Here is a 17,177-nt window from a genome sequence, read left to right as displayed (position 1 = left end):
ATCGCTGTCTGTCACCATTGTATACTTGATTAGTGTAATAATCCCTGTTTGTCACCATTGTATGCTTGATTAGTGTAACATATCACTGTCTGTCACCATTGTATTCTTGATTAGTGTAACATATCACTGTCTGTCACCATTGTATGCTTGATTAGTGTAACATATCACTGTCTGTCACCATTGTATACTTGATTAGTGTAACATATCACTGTCTGTCACCATTGCATACTTGATTAGTGTAACATATCGCTGTCTGTCACTATTGTATACTTGATTAGTGTAACATATTGCTGTCTGTCACCATTGTATACTTGATTAGTGTAACATATCACTGTCTGTTTCCATTGTATACTTGATTAGTGTAACATATCACTGTTTGTCACCATTGCATACTTGATTAGTGTAACATATCACTGTCTGTCACCATTGCATACTTGATTAGTGTAACATATCACTGTCTGTCACCATTGTATACTTGATTAGTGTAACATATCACTGTCTGTTTCCATTGTATACTTGATTAGTGTAACATATCACTGTCTGTCACCATTGTATACTTGATTAGTGTAACATATCACTGTCTGTTTCCATTGTATACTTGATTAGTGTAACATATCACTGTCTGTCACCATTGCATACTTGATTAGTGTACCATATCGCTGTTTGTCACCATTGTATACTTGATTAGTGAAACATATCACTGTCTGTCACCATTGTATACTTGATTAGTGTAACATATCACTGTTTGTCACCATTGCATACTTGATTAGTGTAACATATCACTGTCTGTCACCATTGCATACTTGATTAGTGTAACATATCGCTGTCTGTCACCATTGTATACTTGATTAGTGTAACATATCGCTGTCTGTCACCATTGTATACTTGATTAGTGTAACATATCACTGTCTGTCACCATTGTATACTTGATTAGTGTAACATATCACTGTCTGTCACCATTGTATACTTGATTAGTGTAACATATCACTGTCTGTCACCATTGTATACTTGATTAGTGTAACATATCGCTGTCTGTTTCCATTGTATACTTGATTAGTGTCACATATCGCTGTCTGTCATCATTGTATGCTTGATTAGTGTAACATATCGCTGTCTGTCACCATTGTATGCTTGATTAGTGTAACATATCGCTGTCTGTTTCCATTGTATACTTGATTAGTGTAACATATCACTGTCTGTTTCCATTGTATACTTGATTAGTGTAACATATCGCTATCTGTTTCCATTGTATACTTGATTAGTGCGAACTTTGTAATAATAACAACCTTTATTGATATCGTATCTCTTCTGGGATCTAGATTAGAATACAATAAGGATATAAGGAACAATAAAATACATAAGTAATAATAATAATAAAAAAGAAATAAATAGTAATACTGTGAAAATATTATTATATAAATATTTTTATGGTGTTATTTTGAGGCAGCTGGTAAATTGCTTTTCATGAAATTCTCTCTTTTATTGAAACAGTCACTGATAAACTTGGCAATTGCTTGGACGGTTTCAGAATTTTTGTTATTGAGAAGTGCTTTCAGATTACCGGATAAGTTTACGTTTTCAAACAAAGCATCTCTTTCAAATTTGTACTGGTTACAATTGAAGAGGAAGTGTTCTTCATCTTCAATTTCATTGGAGTCACAGACAGGGCATGTTCTATTTAAGACATCTATGTTGTGATATCGCCCAACTTCAATCTGAAGTATGTGGGCACTTATCCTCAGTTTAGTCATAGATGATCTGTGGATGGGGTTTTTAATAATTTCAAGGTATTTTTCAAGTGCAAAATCAGTTTTCAGCTGTCTGTAGGTACGAAGTTTATTTTTGTGATTAGTGCTTTTATTGTCATTATGCATTGTTTCTGTGCAGTGTTTCTCAAACATATTTTTTAGTTTTTTTGTAGCTAATGGGATAATAGTGTAACATATCGCTGTCTGTCACCATTGTATGCTTAATTAGTGTAACATATCGCTGTCTGTCATCATTGTATGCTTGATTAGTGTAACATATCGCTGTCTGTTTTTATTGTATACTTGATTAGTGTTACATATCACTGTCTGTCACCATTGTATACTTGATTAGTGTAACATATCGCTGTCTGTCACCATTGTATACTTGATTAGTGTAACATATCACTGTTTGTCACCATTGTATACTTGATTAGTGTAACATATCACTGTATGTTTCCATAGTTGTAAATCAGGACACATGCAAGTGTAGGTATTCAAAGACCATCAGGAGATAGTTTTGTTCGTTTGAGAAATGCCATTGTTTTTTAGGAGAGGCTTAAAACACAAAATTAAGTAATGCATTTGCATCTTAATAAATGTGTGAGCAAGAAATTATGTAATTTTAGTTTAATGTAACCTAAAACAAGCAGGAGTGGTGTTTGGTAATAAGTCGTGCATGTGGAGTTTTCCACACATTGCCACTGAATTTATTTCTGTATGTAACTAATTGTACTCACAATCAAAGAATGTGGAAGGTAACTTGATTATTTCTGACAAATATTCAATCCAAGGCTCATGAGAGATGCTGACAAATGCTACTTGAGTTGAATGAACAATAGGAATACTATTATTTAGATGTCAGCTGTGGCATCTGGAGATCAATTTTTATTGGTCAACATCTCAAACATTTTGTCTTATGATTGTGAGGAAAACATTTGCAATGGACAGGTTTTGAACATTTTGTCTTATGATTGTGAGGAAAACATTTGCAATGGATAGGTTTTGAACATTTTGTCTTATGATTGTAAGGAAAACATTTGCAATGGATAGGTTTTGAACTTTTGTCTTATGATTGTGAGGAAAACATTTGCAATGGTAGGTTTTGAACATTTTGTCTTATGATTGTGAGGAAAACATTTGCAATGGATAGGTTTTGAACATTTTGTCTTATGATTGTGAGGAAAACATTTGCAATGGATAGGTTTTGAACATTTTTACTACAGTAATCAGCAAGAACACGAGAATATACCCTGCACTTTCTGACAATACAAAATGTTGAAATTTTGCGACATGTTGCCAAATCTGGAATATGTGCAACCCAACTCATCACTTAGAATATCACATATAATAATAATAATAATAATAATTTATTTACCTAGAAAAATATTTCATACAATACTCAAAATTGTACATGCAGTCTAGGTAAAATGGAATCTGAAATAGCTTAAAAGCTAGTCGAGTCAGATCCCTGACATAACTTGAATTGAATGACTTAAGTTAAGACTGACAGTAGGTTACACCTCAGTATATTTCAAATAAACAAATATGATAATATAATAATATATATATATATGTATATACATACATTTATAATAAATATTAGTTCTATTCTAAATACTCTGACATTAAATTTTCCCGTATAGTATTTTTGAATGTAAGTTTTTGTTTAGACCTTAAAGAAATTGATATGCTGTTCCAAAGTTTGGCCCCTAAATAAGATATTGCGAATGTCCCCGCTACTGTGTTCATTCTAGGTACAAGTAAATCATTTCGACATCTTTGTCGTGTTCTATATTTATGATGTAAATACTGCAAATTATATGTTGACATTGATTGTGGGAGATTCTCATGAGTTATATCATACATAAAACTTAAAAGTAATGACTTATGAAGTTTAAAAATATCAAGAATTTGGAGAGTATTAAAAATTGGTGGAGCATGCGCAGTAAAGTCGGAAAACGTTATAATTCTGGCTATCATTTTTTGTGCGGTGTGTATAACTTTAAGATTTGACGGGTATGTACTACCCCAAACTTCTAAACCATTCCATCAAATGCACTGCAAATGTTAAATTTCACGTGTCATATACAATTGTAAGTATAAAAAACAATGGTTACATACAATTTTTTTGTGGTATTTAAATATGAATTATTACTATGCAGATTGCAAACACTCCTACTAAAATTGTGAATATGAGGCTGAATCAACGTTTTGTATAACGAAAGGAGAATATGCCGTGGGACATAATGTCTTAATTTTAAAAGAATATCCGTCTTTTTCCTAATAGTTTTATTGATCTTTGAAATGTGATTATCCCAGGTCAGATATTTATCAATTTCCACCCCTATGAATGTTGCTGATTCAGTCTCATGTACTTCGTTGTTTTTTATGGACAGGGCACCTCTTACTGTCACACACATACGCCTACCACTGATGATCATATATTTTGTTTTTGAACAATTGATAGTCAACTTATTTGCATCACACCAGTGTACAACACTGTTTAAATGTTTGTTAATAATACGCAAATCAATATCTGTCTCTGGTGAAAAAGAATGAAACAAATTGGAGTCATCAGCAAAAAGTTAAAAGTTAAAAAAATTTGTAGAGTTTGGGAAATCATTAATGTATAAAAGAAATAAGGTAGGGCCAAGTACTGAACCTTGTGGTACACCACATGATATAGGAAGTTGCCCAGATGAAACACCATTTGAAAAAATGAATTGTGATCTATCTTCTAGATAACTTTTAAACCACTTATTTGGAAGCCCGCGTATACCATAATGACCCATTTTTTTCCAGCAAAATTGTATGATTAATAGTATCAAAAGCTTTTGTAATATCCCACAATGCCATATTTTTAAGAAAGCTGTATTTCTCAACTGGACAACTGTCAACAATTAACTATGAGGCTACTGAAAACCTCATTTGAAATAGAGAACAGCTTTTTAGCAGATGACCCAGCGGAGCTGTTGACATGGGGGTTACTCCGGCGTCGACCATCCCGTCCAGTGTCCCACAGAAAGGTTTTTGGTAAAAAATCTTATTTTCGACAACTAGTCTGAAACCGTCAACCACAATGCCACTTTACTGATTCTTGTTCCGTGATAAGACAGTGGAGCTATTTCGACAGTCAGGTCGCTTGTTGCTACAATGTAGCAGTGTTTATATGTGATCATTTATACATTGCTGAGCTCAGATAACAAGCTACTTTAGTGAGTTTACTCATCGTAAAATATATCATGATGAAGTGACTTTATTACCTTTGCTGTCGACAAAGTCGACACAGCAAAGCTGTTCATATTACTGATTGTCCATCGTCGTCGCCGTTCGTTGTCGTAAACTTTACAATTTCAACTTCTTCAAAACTGTCAGAATGTTTTCAAATTTGATATGCAAGTACCTTGGATGGGAATATTTTTGTCATTTTTGGTAAAAAGTGATATTTTCGACTTCTTGGGGAAAAAAACAGCATATCTGATTACTTTGATATTACATATATAGGTACCTCTCAGATTTGTTCATTTCGTGAGGATACCTTTAATTTTTTAAATTTCATGAATATTTTGGTAAAAAGTGACATTTTCAACTTCTTGTTAAAAACCGAAAGTCCAATTGCTTTGATATTACATATCTAGGTACTACATATGGACCTCTCTCAGATTTGCTCATTTCGTGATGATATCTTTAAATCTCTAATTTTCATGAATATTTTGGTAAAAAGTGACATTTTCAACTTCTTGTTAAAAACTGAAAGTCCAAATGCTTTGATATTACATATCTAGGTACTACATGTGGTCCTCTCTCAGGTTTGTTCATTTCGTGATGATATCTTTAATTCCCTAATTTTGGTGAATATTTTTGTCTGGGATTATTGCTTTGGAATTTATTTCACATACAATAATCGAGTACCCAAAATACTACAGTTCTACCCAACAATGCACAAGTGTGCTTGCTTTACTTTGTGTGTTACAGCAAGTGACCCTTTTTTTTATTTTTCTAGTCATTAGAATATAAGAAAATGATGAAGTTGGATGAACTGATGTTGACATGGAAAGACCCAGAGGTGAGTTATAGTCAGCCAGCCTACAAGTAATAATAAAACATAATAATGTCTATGGACTGCCGTAATGGCCAAAACATAAGAAAAAATGTTTTTAAAATTTCTGTAAAACAGAAAAAATTCAAATCTTTTTGGGTAAGTCAAGTTATCTGCCAACAAAATTTCATCCTATTAAATGTTTCTGCATAAAAAATCTCTTACATTTGAACATCATTTCTAATCAGGTTCAAACTTAATGGCTGAATGACAAAATTTATATTAATAATGCTGTTATATAGCCATATCTCTGACATGCTTCGACCAATCAGGTTTAAACTTAATGGCTAGATGAAAATTTTGTTATTAATAATGCTGTTATATAGCCATATCTCTGACATGCTTCAACCAATGAGGTTCAAACTTAATGGCTGAATGACAAAATTTATATTAATAATGCTGTTATATAGCCATGTCTCTGACATGCTTTAACGAATCAAGTTCAAACTTAATGGCTGGATGAAAAAATGTATATTAATAATGCTGTTATATAGCCATATCTCTGACATGCTTTAACCAATCAGGTTAAAACTTAATGGCTGGATGAAAAAATGTGTATTAATAATGCTGTTATATAGCCATATCTCTGACATGCTTCAACCAATCAGGTTCAAACTTAATGGCTGAATGACAAAATTTATATTAATAATGCTGTTATATAGCCATATCTCTGACATGCTTTAACCAATCAGGTTCAAACTAAATGGCTGGATGAAAAAATGTGTATTAATAATGCTGTTATATAGCCATGTCTCTGACATACTTTGACCCATCAGGTTTAAACTTAATGGCTGGATGAAAAAATGTTTATTAATAATGCTGTTATATAGCCATGTCTCTGGCATACTTTGACCAATCAGGTTTAAACTTAATGGCTGGATGAAAAAATGTGTATTAATAATGCTGTTATATAGCCATGTCTCTGGCATACTTTGACCAATCAGGTTTAAACTTAATGGCTGGATGAAAAAATGTGTATTAATAATGCTGTTATATAGCCATATCTCTGACATGCTTTAACCAATCAGGTTTAAACTTAATGGCTGGATGAAAAAATGTGTATTAATAATGCTGTTATATAGCCATGTCTCTGGCATGCTTTAACCAATTAGGTTAAAACTTAATACTTAAATACCACTTAGTTACTGATTTAAATTTTGACTTTGTAACTTTCACAAGACCAAACGTGATGTGTTTTTGGCTCATTAAATACTGTAACAGTAACCTTACATTGTTTGTTATAGGTTATGGAGAAGTATTTTGTTGGAGGTCTGTGTGGATTTGATAGAGAAGGTTCACCAATATGGATAGATCCATTTGGCTACATCGACCCAAAGGGTATCATTTACAGCACAAAATCATCTGATGTCATCAAATCAAAATTAGTGCTCTCAGAGACTGTGCAGCAACTGTTACATTCACAGACAGTCAAGGTAAGCATCAAGAAAATTATCTTTTCAAATTGCTGCTTACTTAGAATGATGTTCATGACTACCCCCTTAATCCAACAAAAATGTTTTTGTAAACAATGATAATTTTCATCATAAAAATGTGTTTGTTTGTATCATCATTATTTATTCTAATATAAAAATATATTATATCTAATATATATTAAAATAAATAAGAAAAAAAAAAGTTCTCATGAACAATTAAATGCAAGATTGCGAGCACACCATGTGACTGATCTGAATTATTTTATTTTTACCTTGTGTGTATTATTGTAGATGGAAGGCAGGGTATATGATCATAAAACTTATAACATTTGTTCAAACTTGGATATATAGTCCCTGTTCAAACAAAGTTTAGACTCTAGATGGTGTCTCATATCCCCAAAAAATCATAATTATAGCCAAGCCCTTCTGACAAGTACCGGTACCCTTAATTATTTGTTAAGTATGGTTATAGTTCAAGATTTTCCGTGTCGATAATAAAAGTACTTTTCAATATTGTTAGCTTTATTTACTTATTTACGGGCATTTTGGGTTTGAATGATTGCCACATATAGTGTGTATTTTTCGCAACATAAATAAAACCAAACAGATGACTAGTGTCCTTTTACCTACGGTTTCAAACATAAATGACTTCAGCAGTGTGTCCAAGGCATTCCTAACCATCTATAATATTTACCGACCTCAGTTTTGATATATTTACATCAATCAAAGTATCAGCCACATATACGAAGATATAAACATTAATTTTCAATCTCACAATTTGGCAAATGCAACTCACCACTGTAGGCAGGCATTCTCTCCAATACATAAAATCCACACTATTTAGTGAAGTACAATGACTAGTTGAACAATAATAAAAACCATCACTTACATTTTCAGACCGGTCACAGAGTGGACACTTGTATAGTCATATTTGACTTGGACAATGTAACAATTACTCACATATGGAAACCATTTATTGATCTTTATGGAAAAGTACTAGCAATGTTTGAAGCAAATTATCCTGAAACTTTGAAGATGTGTTTCATTACTAATGGTGAGTTGGCTTAATCTTAATGAACAAAATTTTGTTGTAATGTTGCTGACATAATATTATTCTTTCCTCTCTTTAATAGTTTGAAACAGTTGAATGAATATTTTGGTAGTGCTTATATTAACAGTAGTCATGATGGATAACACTTTTTAGCTCCCCTGTCGACTTTGTCGAGCGGAGCTTATCATATGAGTGATTGTCCGTCGGCGTCCGGCGTCCGTGTCAATGTTTTACTTATTCGACTTCTTCTTGAAAACTACAATGCTTTGATACTTAGTGTATATGTACCTTGGGTAGACCTCTCTCAGATTTGTTCATTTCATGATCATATCTTCAATTCTCTAATTTTGGTGAATATTTTTGTCATTTTTGGTAAAAAGTGATATTTTCGACTTCGTGTTAAAAACCGCAAGTCCAATTGTTTTGATATTACATATGTAGGTACTACATGTGGACCTCTCTCAGATTTGTTCATTTTGTAATGATATCTTTAATTCTCTAATTTTGGTGAACATTTTTGTCATTTTTGGTAAAAAGTGATATTTTCAACTTCTTGTTAAAAACCCCAAGTCCAATTGCTTTGATATTACATATATAGGTACTAGATGTGGATCTCTCTCAGATTTGTTCATTTTGTAATGATATCTTCAATTCTCTAATTTTGGTGAATATTTTTGTCATTTTTGGTAAAAAATTATATTTTCGACTTCTCGTTAAAAACTGCAAGTCCAATTGCTTTGATATTACATGTATAGGTACTACATGTGGTCCACTCTCAAATTTTTTCGTTTCATGATGATATCTTTAATTTTCTAATTTTGGTGAATATTTTTGTCATTTTGGGTAAGAAGTGATATTTTCGACTTCTTGTTAAAAACCGCAAGTCCAATTGCTTTGATATTACATATATAGGTACTACATGTGGACCACTCTCAAACTTGTTCATTTCATGATGATATCTTTAATTTTCTAATTTTGGTGAATATTTTTGTCATTTTTGGTAAAAAGTGATATTTTCAACTTCTTTTTAAAAACCGCAAGTCCAATTGCTTTGATATTACATATATAGGTACTACATGTGGACCACTCTCAAATTTATTCATTTCATGATGATATCTTTAATTTACTAATTTTGGTGAATATTTTTGTCATTTTTGGTAAAAAGTGATATTTTCTTCTTTATGGCGAAAAATGATATTTTTGAATTCTTGTTTAAAACAGCAAGTCCCATTGCATTGATACTATGCATATTGTTCATTTTCTAATATATCTTCTGTTCTTTAATTGAAATGTGCATTGCTAACAGCGGAGCTATCTCAGCCGAGAGGCTGCTTGTTTATAATTGTTCTGTCTGAGGGATTTTTTCATTCATATTTCAGTAAGAAATGTTCTCCATCTTCGATTTCATTTTAACCCCTTGCCATCATAGACTTGACATTTTCTGTCATTAAGGTCAACTGTATTGGCCCATTATCTGGAAAATCACTAACTTTAAAATGCTTTTTTAATTTTGCTAGGGCCGAATTTTCATGAATTTCATAAGTCCACAACCTTCGCAAATGTGTTCACAAATGTCACCAATGTCGTCCTAATTTGAGAAAATTTTGAACAGTGAATATTAAGTGTTTACGATAATCTTACAATTACTGTTGTTTTTTTCTAGCTCCTAATTTTTTTTCTGTTGGATATAATTTAATAAAACCATTTCTCAGTCAAGACACAAGGAATAAAGTTGTTATACTGGGACGTGAGTATTTCTTTTCACATTTGTACATTTTATATTATTTATATCCATGTTTGATTGGCTACACTATGTTACATTTGATATGTCAGGACAAGGTGCTGTCTTACATAATATTACATGCAAGTATACAAGTGCAATTTATTTGTTATGTTAGCCATTTTTATTGACTCCCTGTGCGAAGCACAAAAGGGAGTCTTTGCAGTTACCCTGTCTGTATGTCTGTATGTCTGTATGTCTGTCTGTCTGTCTGTCTGTCTGTCTGTCTGTCTGTCTGTCTGTCTGTCTGTCTGTCTGTCTGTCTGTCTGTCTGTCTGTATGTATGTATGTATGTATGTATGTATGTAGGTGTTGGTAAAAATCTATGAATATTAATTACCTAATTTGCATGATAATTAGCTGATTTTTAGCTGTTCCAAGACTGTTCCACTGATATCTGAAGAACCACTCATTGGATTTTGATGAAACTTGGCACATGGATGCTGTGAACTAGTGCGCTGATTTGATTAGTTTTGGGTAAAAATCTATGAATATTAATTACCTAAATTGCATGATAATTAACTGATTTTAAGCTGTTCTATGACTGTTCCACTGATTTTTGAAGAACCACTCATTGGATTTCAATGAAACTTGGCACATGTATGCTCTGAACTAATGCGCAGATTTGATTAGTTTTGGGTAAAAATCTGTTAATATTATTAATTACCTAATTTACATAATGATTAATCAATTTTCGGCTTTTCCACTGATATCTCAAGTACTAATCATAACATTTATTTATAAATAAAACTTGGTACATAGATGTCATATGATACTGCACAGACCTGATAGTTTTTAGGGTAATATCAGTACATATTAATCACCTAATTTGCATAATTAATTAATTTTCAGGTTTTGATATTTCGAGTAATAATGATCATGTTTCAATGAAACTTGGTACATAGTTACTTGAGGACTGTGCAGAGACCTAATTAGTTTTGGGTAAATATTTGTGCATATTAATCACCTTATTAGCATAATTAGTTAATTTTCAGCTTTTCACCTGATATCTCAAGTACTAATCATCACATTTCAATGAGACTTGCGACATAGATATTCTAGGACTATGCAGAGACCTGATTAATTTTGGGATAAATAATTGTGCCTATTAATTACCTAATTTGCATAATTAGTTAATTTTTTGCTGTTCTATGGATGTTGCACTGATGTCTAAAAACCACTCATTGGATTTCAACGAAACTTTTCAAGAGTACCTGCCACATTTCAATGAACCTAGGACTATACACCATATTAGTTTTTGGTAAATATTTATGCTTCTTAATCACCTAATTAACATAATTAATTAATACTGTATATCTCAAGTATTGATCATCACATTTGAATAAAATTTGGTACATAAATGGTCTAGGACAATAGACAGCCTGATTAATTTTGGGTTAAAATCTGTTCATATTAATTCTCTAATTAGCATAATTAATATTTTTTTGGTTCTAATCACATTTCAATGAAACTTGGTACATTGTGCAGACCTTATTAGTTTTACACTTAAATCTGTTCGTTACCTTATTTGCATAATTAATTTTCTGCGTTTCCATCAACATCTCAAGTTCAAGTAATTTTGAATTAATTTTTAATGTGTCTCCAATACTCAGCACACGGGAGTTCTTTCTAAGCTTTCTTTGATTTATATTTGCTGTGCAGTGATTTCAACACCACAACAGAATATATGTTCAAAGTTTATGAAATAGTGCTTTGAAAGACATCCAATAAAGGGTAATTTGGATCCACAAAGCATTCTCTGAAATGCAAAATAAACATAATTTTATCATACATAGCACACTTCAGTATGCAAAATTGCTGAAAAAAGGGCTATTTTTGCCAGTTTGATGATAGTCTTTATTTCATCATTACAGAACCAAACTAACATTTCCAGCTATTACTGATTTAAAGTAACAATGTCCAGAACCAGTTTTGCTTGGTTCTTTGTTTTTGTGAATTTTATAGGCCCTACTTAGATTGCTGTGTTTATCAGAATGCACTTGTCCCTACACATGCACTTCCATAAATTACGAGATCCAGGAAATGTTTTGTGAAAATACATTTTTGACTCCCATGTGCGAAGCACAAAATGGGAGTCTTTGCAGTTAGTGTGTCTGTATGTGTGTATGTGTGTATGTGTGTATGTATGTGTGTGTGTATGTGTGTATGTGTGTCCGACTGTTCCACTGCTATCTCAAGAACCATACATCGGTTTTTGATGAAACTTGGTGCATAGATGCTCTGGGCCAATGCGCAGATTTGATTAGGTTTTGATAAAAATCCATGCTCGTTAATTACCTAATTTGCATGATAATTAGCTAATTTTTAGCTGTTCTATGACTGTTCCACTGATATCTAAAAAACCACTCATTGGATTTTGATGAAACTTGGTACATAGATGCTCTGAACATATGCGCAGATTTGATTAATTTTTGGTAAAAATCCGTGCATATTAATTACCTAATTTACATGATAATTAGCTATTTTTTAGTGGTTCCATGACTGTTCCACTGATATCTAAACAACCACTCATTGGATTTTGATGAAACTTGGTACATAGATGCTCTGAACTAATGCTAGGTTTTGATTAGTTTTTGGTAATAATCCGTGGATACTAATTACCTAATTTGCATAATGATTAGTCAATTTTCGGTTTTTCCACTGATATCTCAAGTACTAATCATCACATTTCAAATGAAACTTGGTACATAGATGTCATACGACACTGCACAGACCTGATAGTTTTTATGGTAATATCAGTACATATTAATTACCTAATTTGCATAATTAATTAATTTTCAGCATTTGATATAAGTAGTTAGCATTACATTTCAATGAAACTTGGTACTTACATACTCAAGGACTATGCAGAGATTGATTGTTTTCGATAAATATTTGTGCATATTAATCACCTAATTTGCATAATTAGTTAATTTTCAGCTTTTCCATGGGTATCTCAAGTACTAATCATCGCATTTCAATGAAACTTGGTACATAGATCCTTTAGGACTATGCAGAGACCTGATTAGTTTTAGGGTAAATAATTGTGCATATTAATTACCTAATTTGCATAATTAATTTTCAGCTTTTCTACTGATATCTAAAGTACTAATCATCACATTTCAATGAATCTAGAATTATGCAGACCCAATTAGTTTCCGGTAAATATTTGTGCATATTAATCACCTAATTTGCATAATTAACCAACTTTCACACTGATATCTCAGGTACTATACATCACATATCAATGAATGTACATGGATGCTGTAGGACAATAGACAGACCTGAATAATTGTGGGTTACAATCTGTACATATTAATTACCTAATTTGCATAATTAACCAATTTTAAGCTTTCACACTGATATCTAAAGTACCGTAAAAACTCCAAAATTTCGACCGGTTTTAAATAATTGGTGTTAGAAATGTGACATGTTTTTAGAGTCGTGGCCGAGTTGTAACTCAAAATCTAAACAAATTCATCAATCAGTGAGTATTATGACAAGCAAAACAAAACATCAAGACGCGCAGAAGAGGTCAGCACAAAACTAATAGGTCAAAAGACAAAGCTGTCTCGCACTACCTAGGAAAACTTGCAAATGTTCGAAGTACAGGTACCCATTGGACAAAAGATACATGGAAGTTTAGCAAACTATCTCCCCGACCCAGTGCAATGTATCCGGTTAGAATCAAAGCTCACGTGTCCCTTATTTGAGGGACCAAATTCTGCCGTAAATTCGCCCTTGGATTAAAAAATAAAATGGGATTTAAGAAAATAAAATGGGACTTTTAAGGTGTATTTTGGCGTCATTTTTCGGACATTTCAATCAATCCTGCCGGCTAAAATAGAGTCTAAGTTTTACCGTAGTCATTGACGTCTGTCTATTCAAGAGTACACGTGTATGATTTTTATCGTGACTAGCGTGAGCGGGTAAGCTTCCTTTCGAGAATGAGCTGTTATCACTGTGAACAATGTTAAATTATTCTTCAGATGACCAGTTTATTTTTTAAAAACAACTAATTTTTTTATTTAAAAAAAAATTATGCCGTTTTCGCATCAAAATCCAAGCCAAAATATCGTACTACAACATCAATCTCTTCCGCATTGCGTTCAATAACATTAACATATTTAAATAAGCTATGGTAATTTGAACACGTTGGCATCATCCAGCTTTTTGATTGGTTAATTAGCGATTTGACCTATTTGACCTAAGAGAACATGGCGGATATCCTACAGCATCAAACGTTTATACGAGACCGGAATCATTCGCTTACGATGAAACTTAGTTGACTTTTATTTGTATTTCATAACCATTCAACAAATTTATTTTGTGTACATTATTATAATCACTACTGAGTACAGTAATAATCAACAATTCAGAAACGCAGCATGCCGAGATTTTTGTGTTCGTTTTTATTTGAAACTTCGTTTATTTAGAATATATTTTCGTTACCAATAAAATAAAAATCTCTCAGTCAATCAGAAACCCGGATTCATGCCTTCGAGGAAGGTCCCGTTTGAACGCTCACATCGTTTTTTTTTTTCGTTTGGGGGAAAACTAAAACTGGTCGCAATTTTCGAATAAGAATGAGTCGGCAATTTTTAGTGGAGTCGAAAATTTGTAGGTAAATAAAACACCGAAACGCGGCAAATAAATAGCCAGCCGAATTTTTAGAGGGGTCGAAATTTTGGAGTTTTCACGGTACTAATTATTCCATTTCAATGAAACTTAGTACAAAGATGCTCTAGGACAATGTACAAACCTAATTAGTTTGGGGTAAAAATCTGTTCATATTAATTCCCTAATAAGCATAATAATTCATAATTTTTTGGTTCTAATCACATTTCAATTAAACTTGGAGACATAGATTTTCTGTTACATTGCGCAGACCTCATTAGTTTTACACTCAAATCTGGTCATATTATTTTTCTGATTTGCATAATTAGTTTTCAGCTAAGTAATTTCGAATTATATTTAATGTGTCTCCAATACTCTCAGCACATGGGAGTTCTTTCTAAGCTTTCTTTGATTAATACAATTGTTGTCTGACTAATTTGGAAACTGTGATTGCTGAAAGTACTGATCTCATGAACCTTACTTACAATAAATATCTTACCCATGAACTCCGGTAAATTTCCAATCTTGTGCCATTCAGCATGGTGGCTACAATAAACAGGACATGATCTAGTCATATATTTGTGTAGTAGACTGAAATTTTATATCTGGCAAATTTTAAGTATACTTGTATACTGTTGTTTTCTCACAATTTAAAGGTGTAGATATGGAAATCATGTTTTTGGTGCATGTTAATTTATTAGGGTGTTTTCATTTGATTTGCACTTGTTATATCAACAATGGCCCGCTAAAATGTTGTTGATCTATTGAGGTGATGATTGGTTCTTTTCTTTGATGACGAGGCCTACAGCGATACATTTCTCCAAACGAACACTAAACTAAATGAATTGGTATTTAGGTTGATTTATTTTACATATACAAAAATTACATCCTGTGAGAGTCTTGCAGCAGTACAACAACATGCCCATCATTTGAAGGTTGTTGTCCCGTCACTACCTTAGGGACGACGTCAAAAGATCGATGTCGGATAAAAAACTTAATTCCTTTAGTTTCCCCCACCCCACCCCCCACTGAAATTTAATTGATCAATATTGATCATGGCGTCAAACTACATTCATCATTAAATACAAATTGATAATCGGACAGTACTATGGCATAGCAGTTGGTTGTAATAATGAAGGGAATATTCGCAGGCGCAAACTACTTCTCTGGGTTCTGCACATGCTCTAGGTTCATGCCCTGAAATTGACCTCATTTGACGCACATATTTACACTCGGACCAAACCATTTTCTCATCTTAGATGTGTTTTTTTCATTTTCTGTTATGATGAATAGCAAAAAAACGAACTACAAATACTCCAAGATTTTTTTGACTTCATTAAAAAATAAAAATAAATCGTTTTTGTAAAATGGAAACTTTTTGAGGTCAACCCCTCCACCTCTACGCCCACCCCCAAACTAAAGCAAATACTTTTTAGTCCCCGTTCGGACGCAGTCCGAAAACGGGGACTTATGTTTTGCCCTGTGTGCGTCCGTCCGTGCGTCCGTGATCACCTGTATCTCGAACATGCATGGACCGATTAAGTTCAAACTTCACTCATACATCACAAATTATATGGGACATATGCACATGCATTTTTTTCATGATCCAATTAACGATAGCCGAATAGCGGCCATTTTAAGGCCGAAAATGCATCAAAATCGCACATTTTCACCATTCCGGACCCGGATCTCAGTTATGCATGGACGGATTTTGTTCAAATTTGGTACATACATTAAACATAATAGGACCTTGATGCACGTCATTTTTTTTTTTGGATCAGGTTCGAAATGGCCGACTGGCGGCCATTTTGTTTTAAAGAATTCAGTTCTGGATCCGTATCTGAGACATGCCTGGATTGATCGAGTTCAAACTTCACACACACAAGGTACATCATGTCACAAATATGTATGTGCATTTGTTTCATGATCTCATTAACGATAGCCAAATGGCGGCCACTTTAAGGCCGAAAATGCATTGAAATCGCACATTTTCACCATTCCGGACCCGGATCTCAGTTATGCATGGACGGATTTCATTCAAATTTGGTACATACATTAAACATAATAGGACCTTGATGCACGTCATTTTTTTTTTCGGATCAAGTTCGAAATAGCCGACTGGCGGCCATTTTGTTTTAAAGAATTCAGTTCTGGATCCGTATCCGAGACATGTCTGGATTGATCAAGTTCAAACTTCACACACACAAGGTACATCATGTCACAAATATGTATGTGCATTTGTTTCATGATCTCATTAACGATAGCCAAATGGGGGCCGCTTTAAGGCCGAAAATGCATTGAAATCGCACATTTTCACCATTCCGGACCGGTATCTCAGTTATGCATGGATGGATTTTGTTCAAATTTGGTACATACATTAAACATAATAGGACCTTGATGCATGTCTTTTTTTTTCGGATCAAGTTCGAAATGGCCGACTGGCGGCCAT

The 17,177-nt window shown here is 33.0% G+C and overlaps 1 protein-coding gene across 2 annotated transcripts in view; it reads left to right on the top strand.

The window, feature by feature from the left end:
• The window catches only part of LOC144358857 (SEC14-like protein 2), an 80,177-nt gene that overhangs the window by 31,382 nt on the left and 31,618 nt on the right, over positions 1-17,177 (top strand). For both annotated transcript variants that reach the window (XM_085491413.1, XM_085491414.1), the window contains exons 6-9: positions 5,752-5,814; positions 7,092-7,280; positions 8,178-8,334; positions 9,995-10,078. In XM_085491413.1, coding sequence (XP_085347539.1) covers positions 5,752-5,814; positions 7,092-7,280; positions 8,178-8,334; positions 9,995-10,078 — 493 coding nt within the window. The remainder of the gene's footprint in view (positions 1-5,751; positions 5,815-7,091; positions 7,281-8,177; positions 8,335-9,994; positions 10,079-17,177) is intronic.

Source organism: Saccoglossus kowalevskii, chromosome 16, assembly GCF_978046115.1.
Source record: "Saccoglossus kowalevskii chromosome 16, keSacKowa6.1, whole genome shotgun sequence".
NCBI lineage: Eukaryota > Metazoa > Hemichordata > Enteropneusta > Harrimaniidae > Saccoglossus > Saccoglossus kowalevskii.
This window is presented reverse-complemented; position numbering and strand designations above follow the sequence as displayed.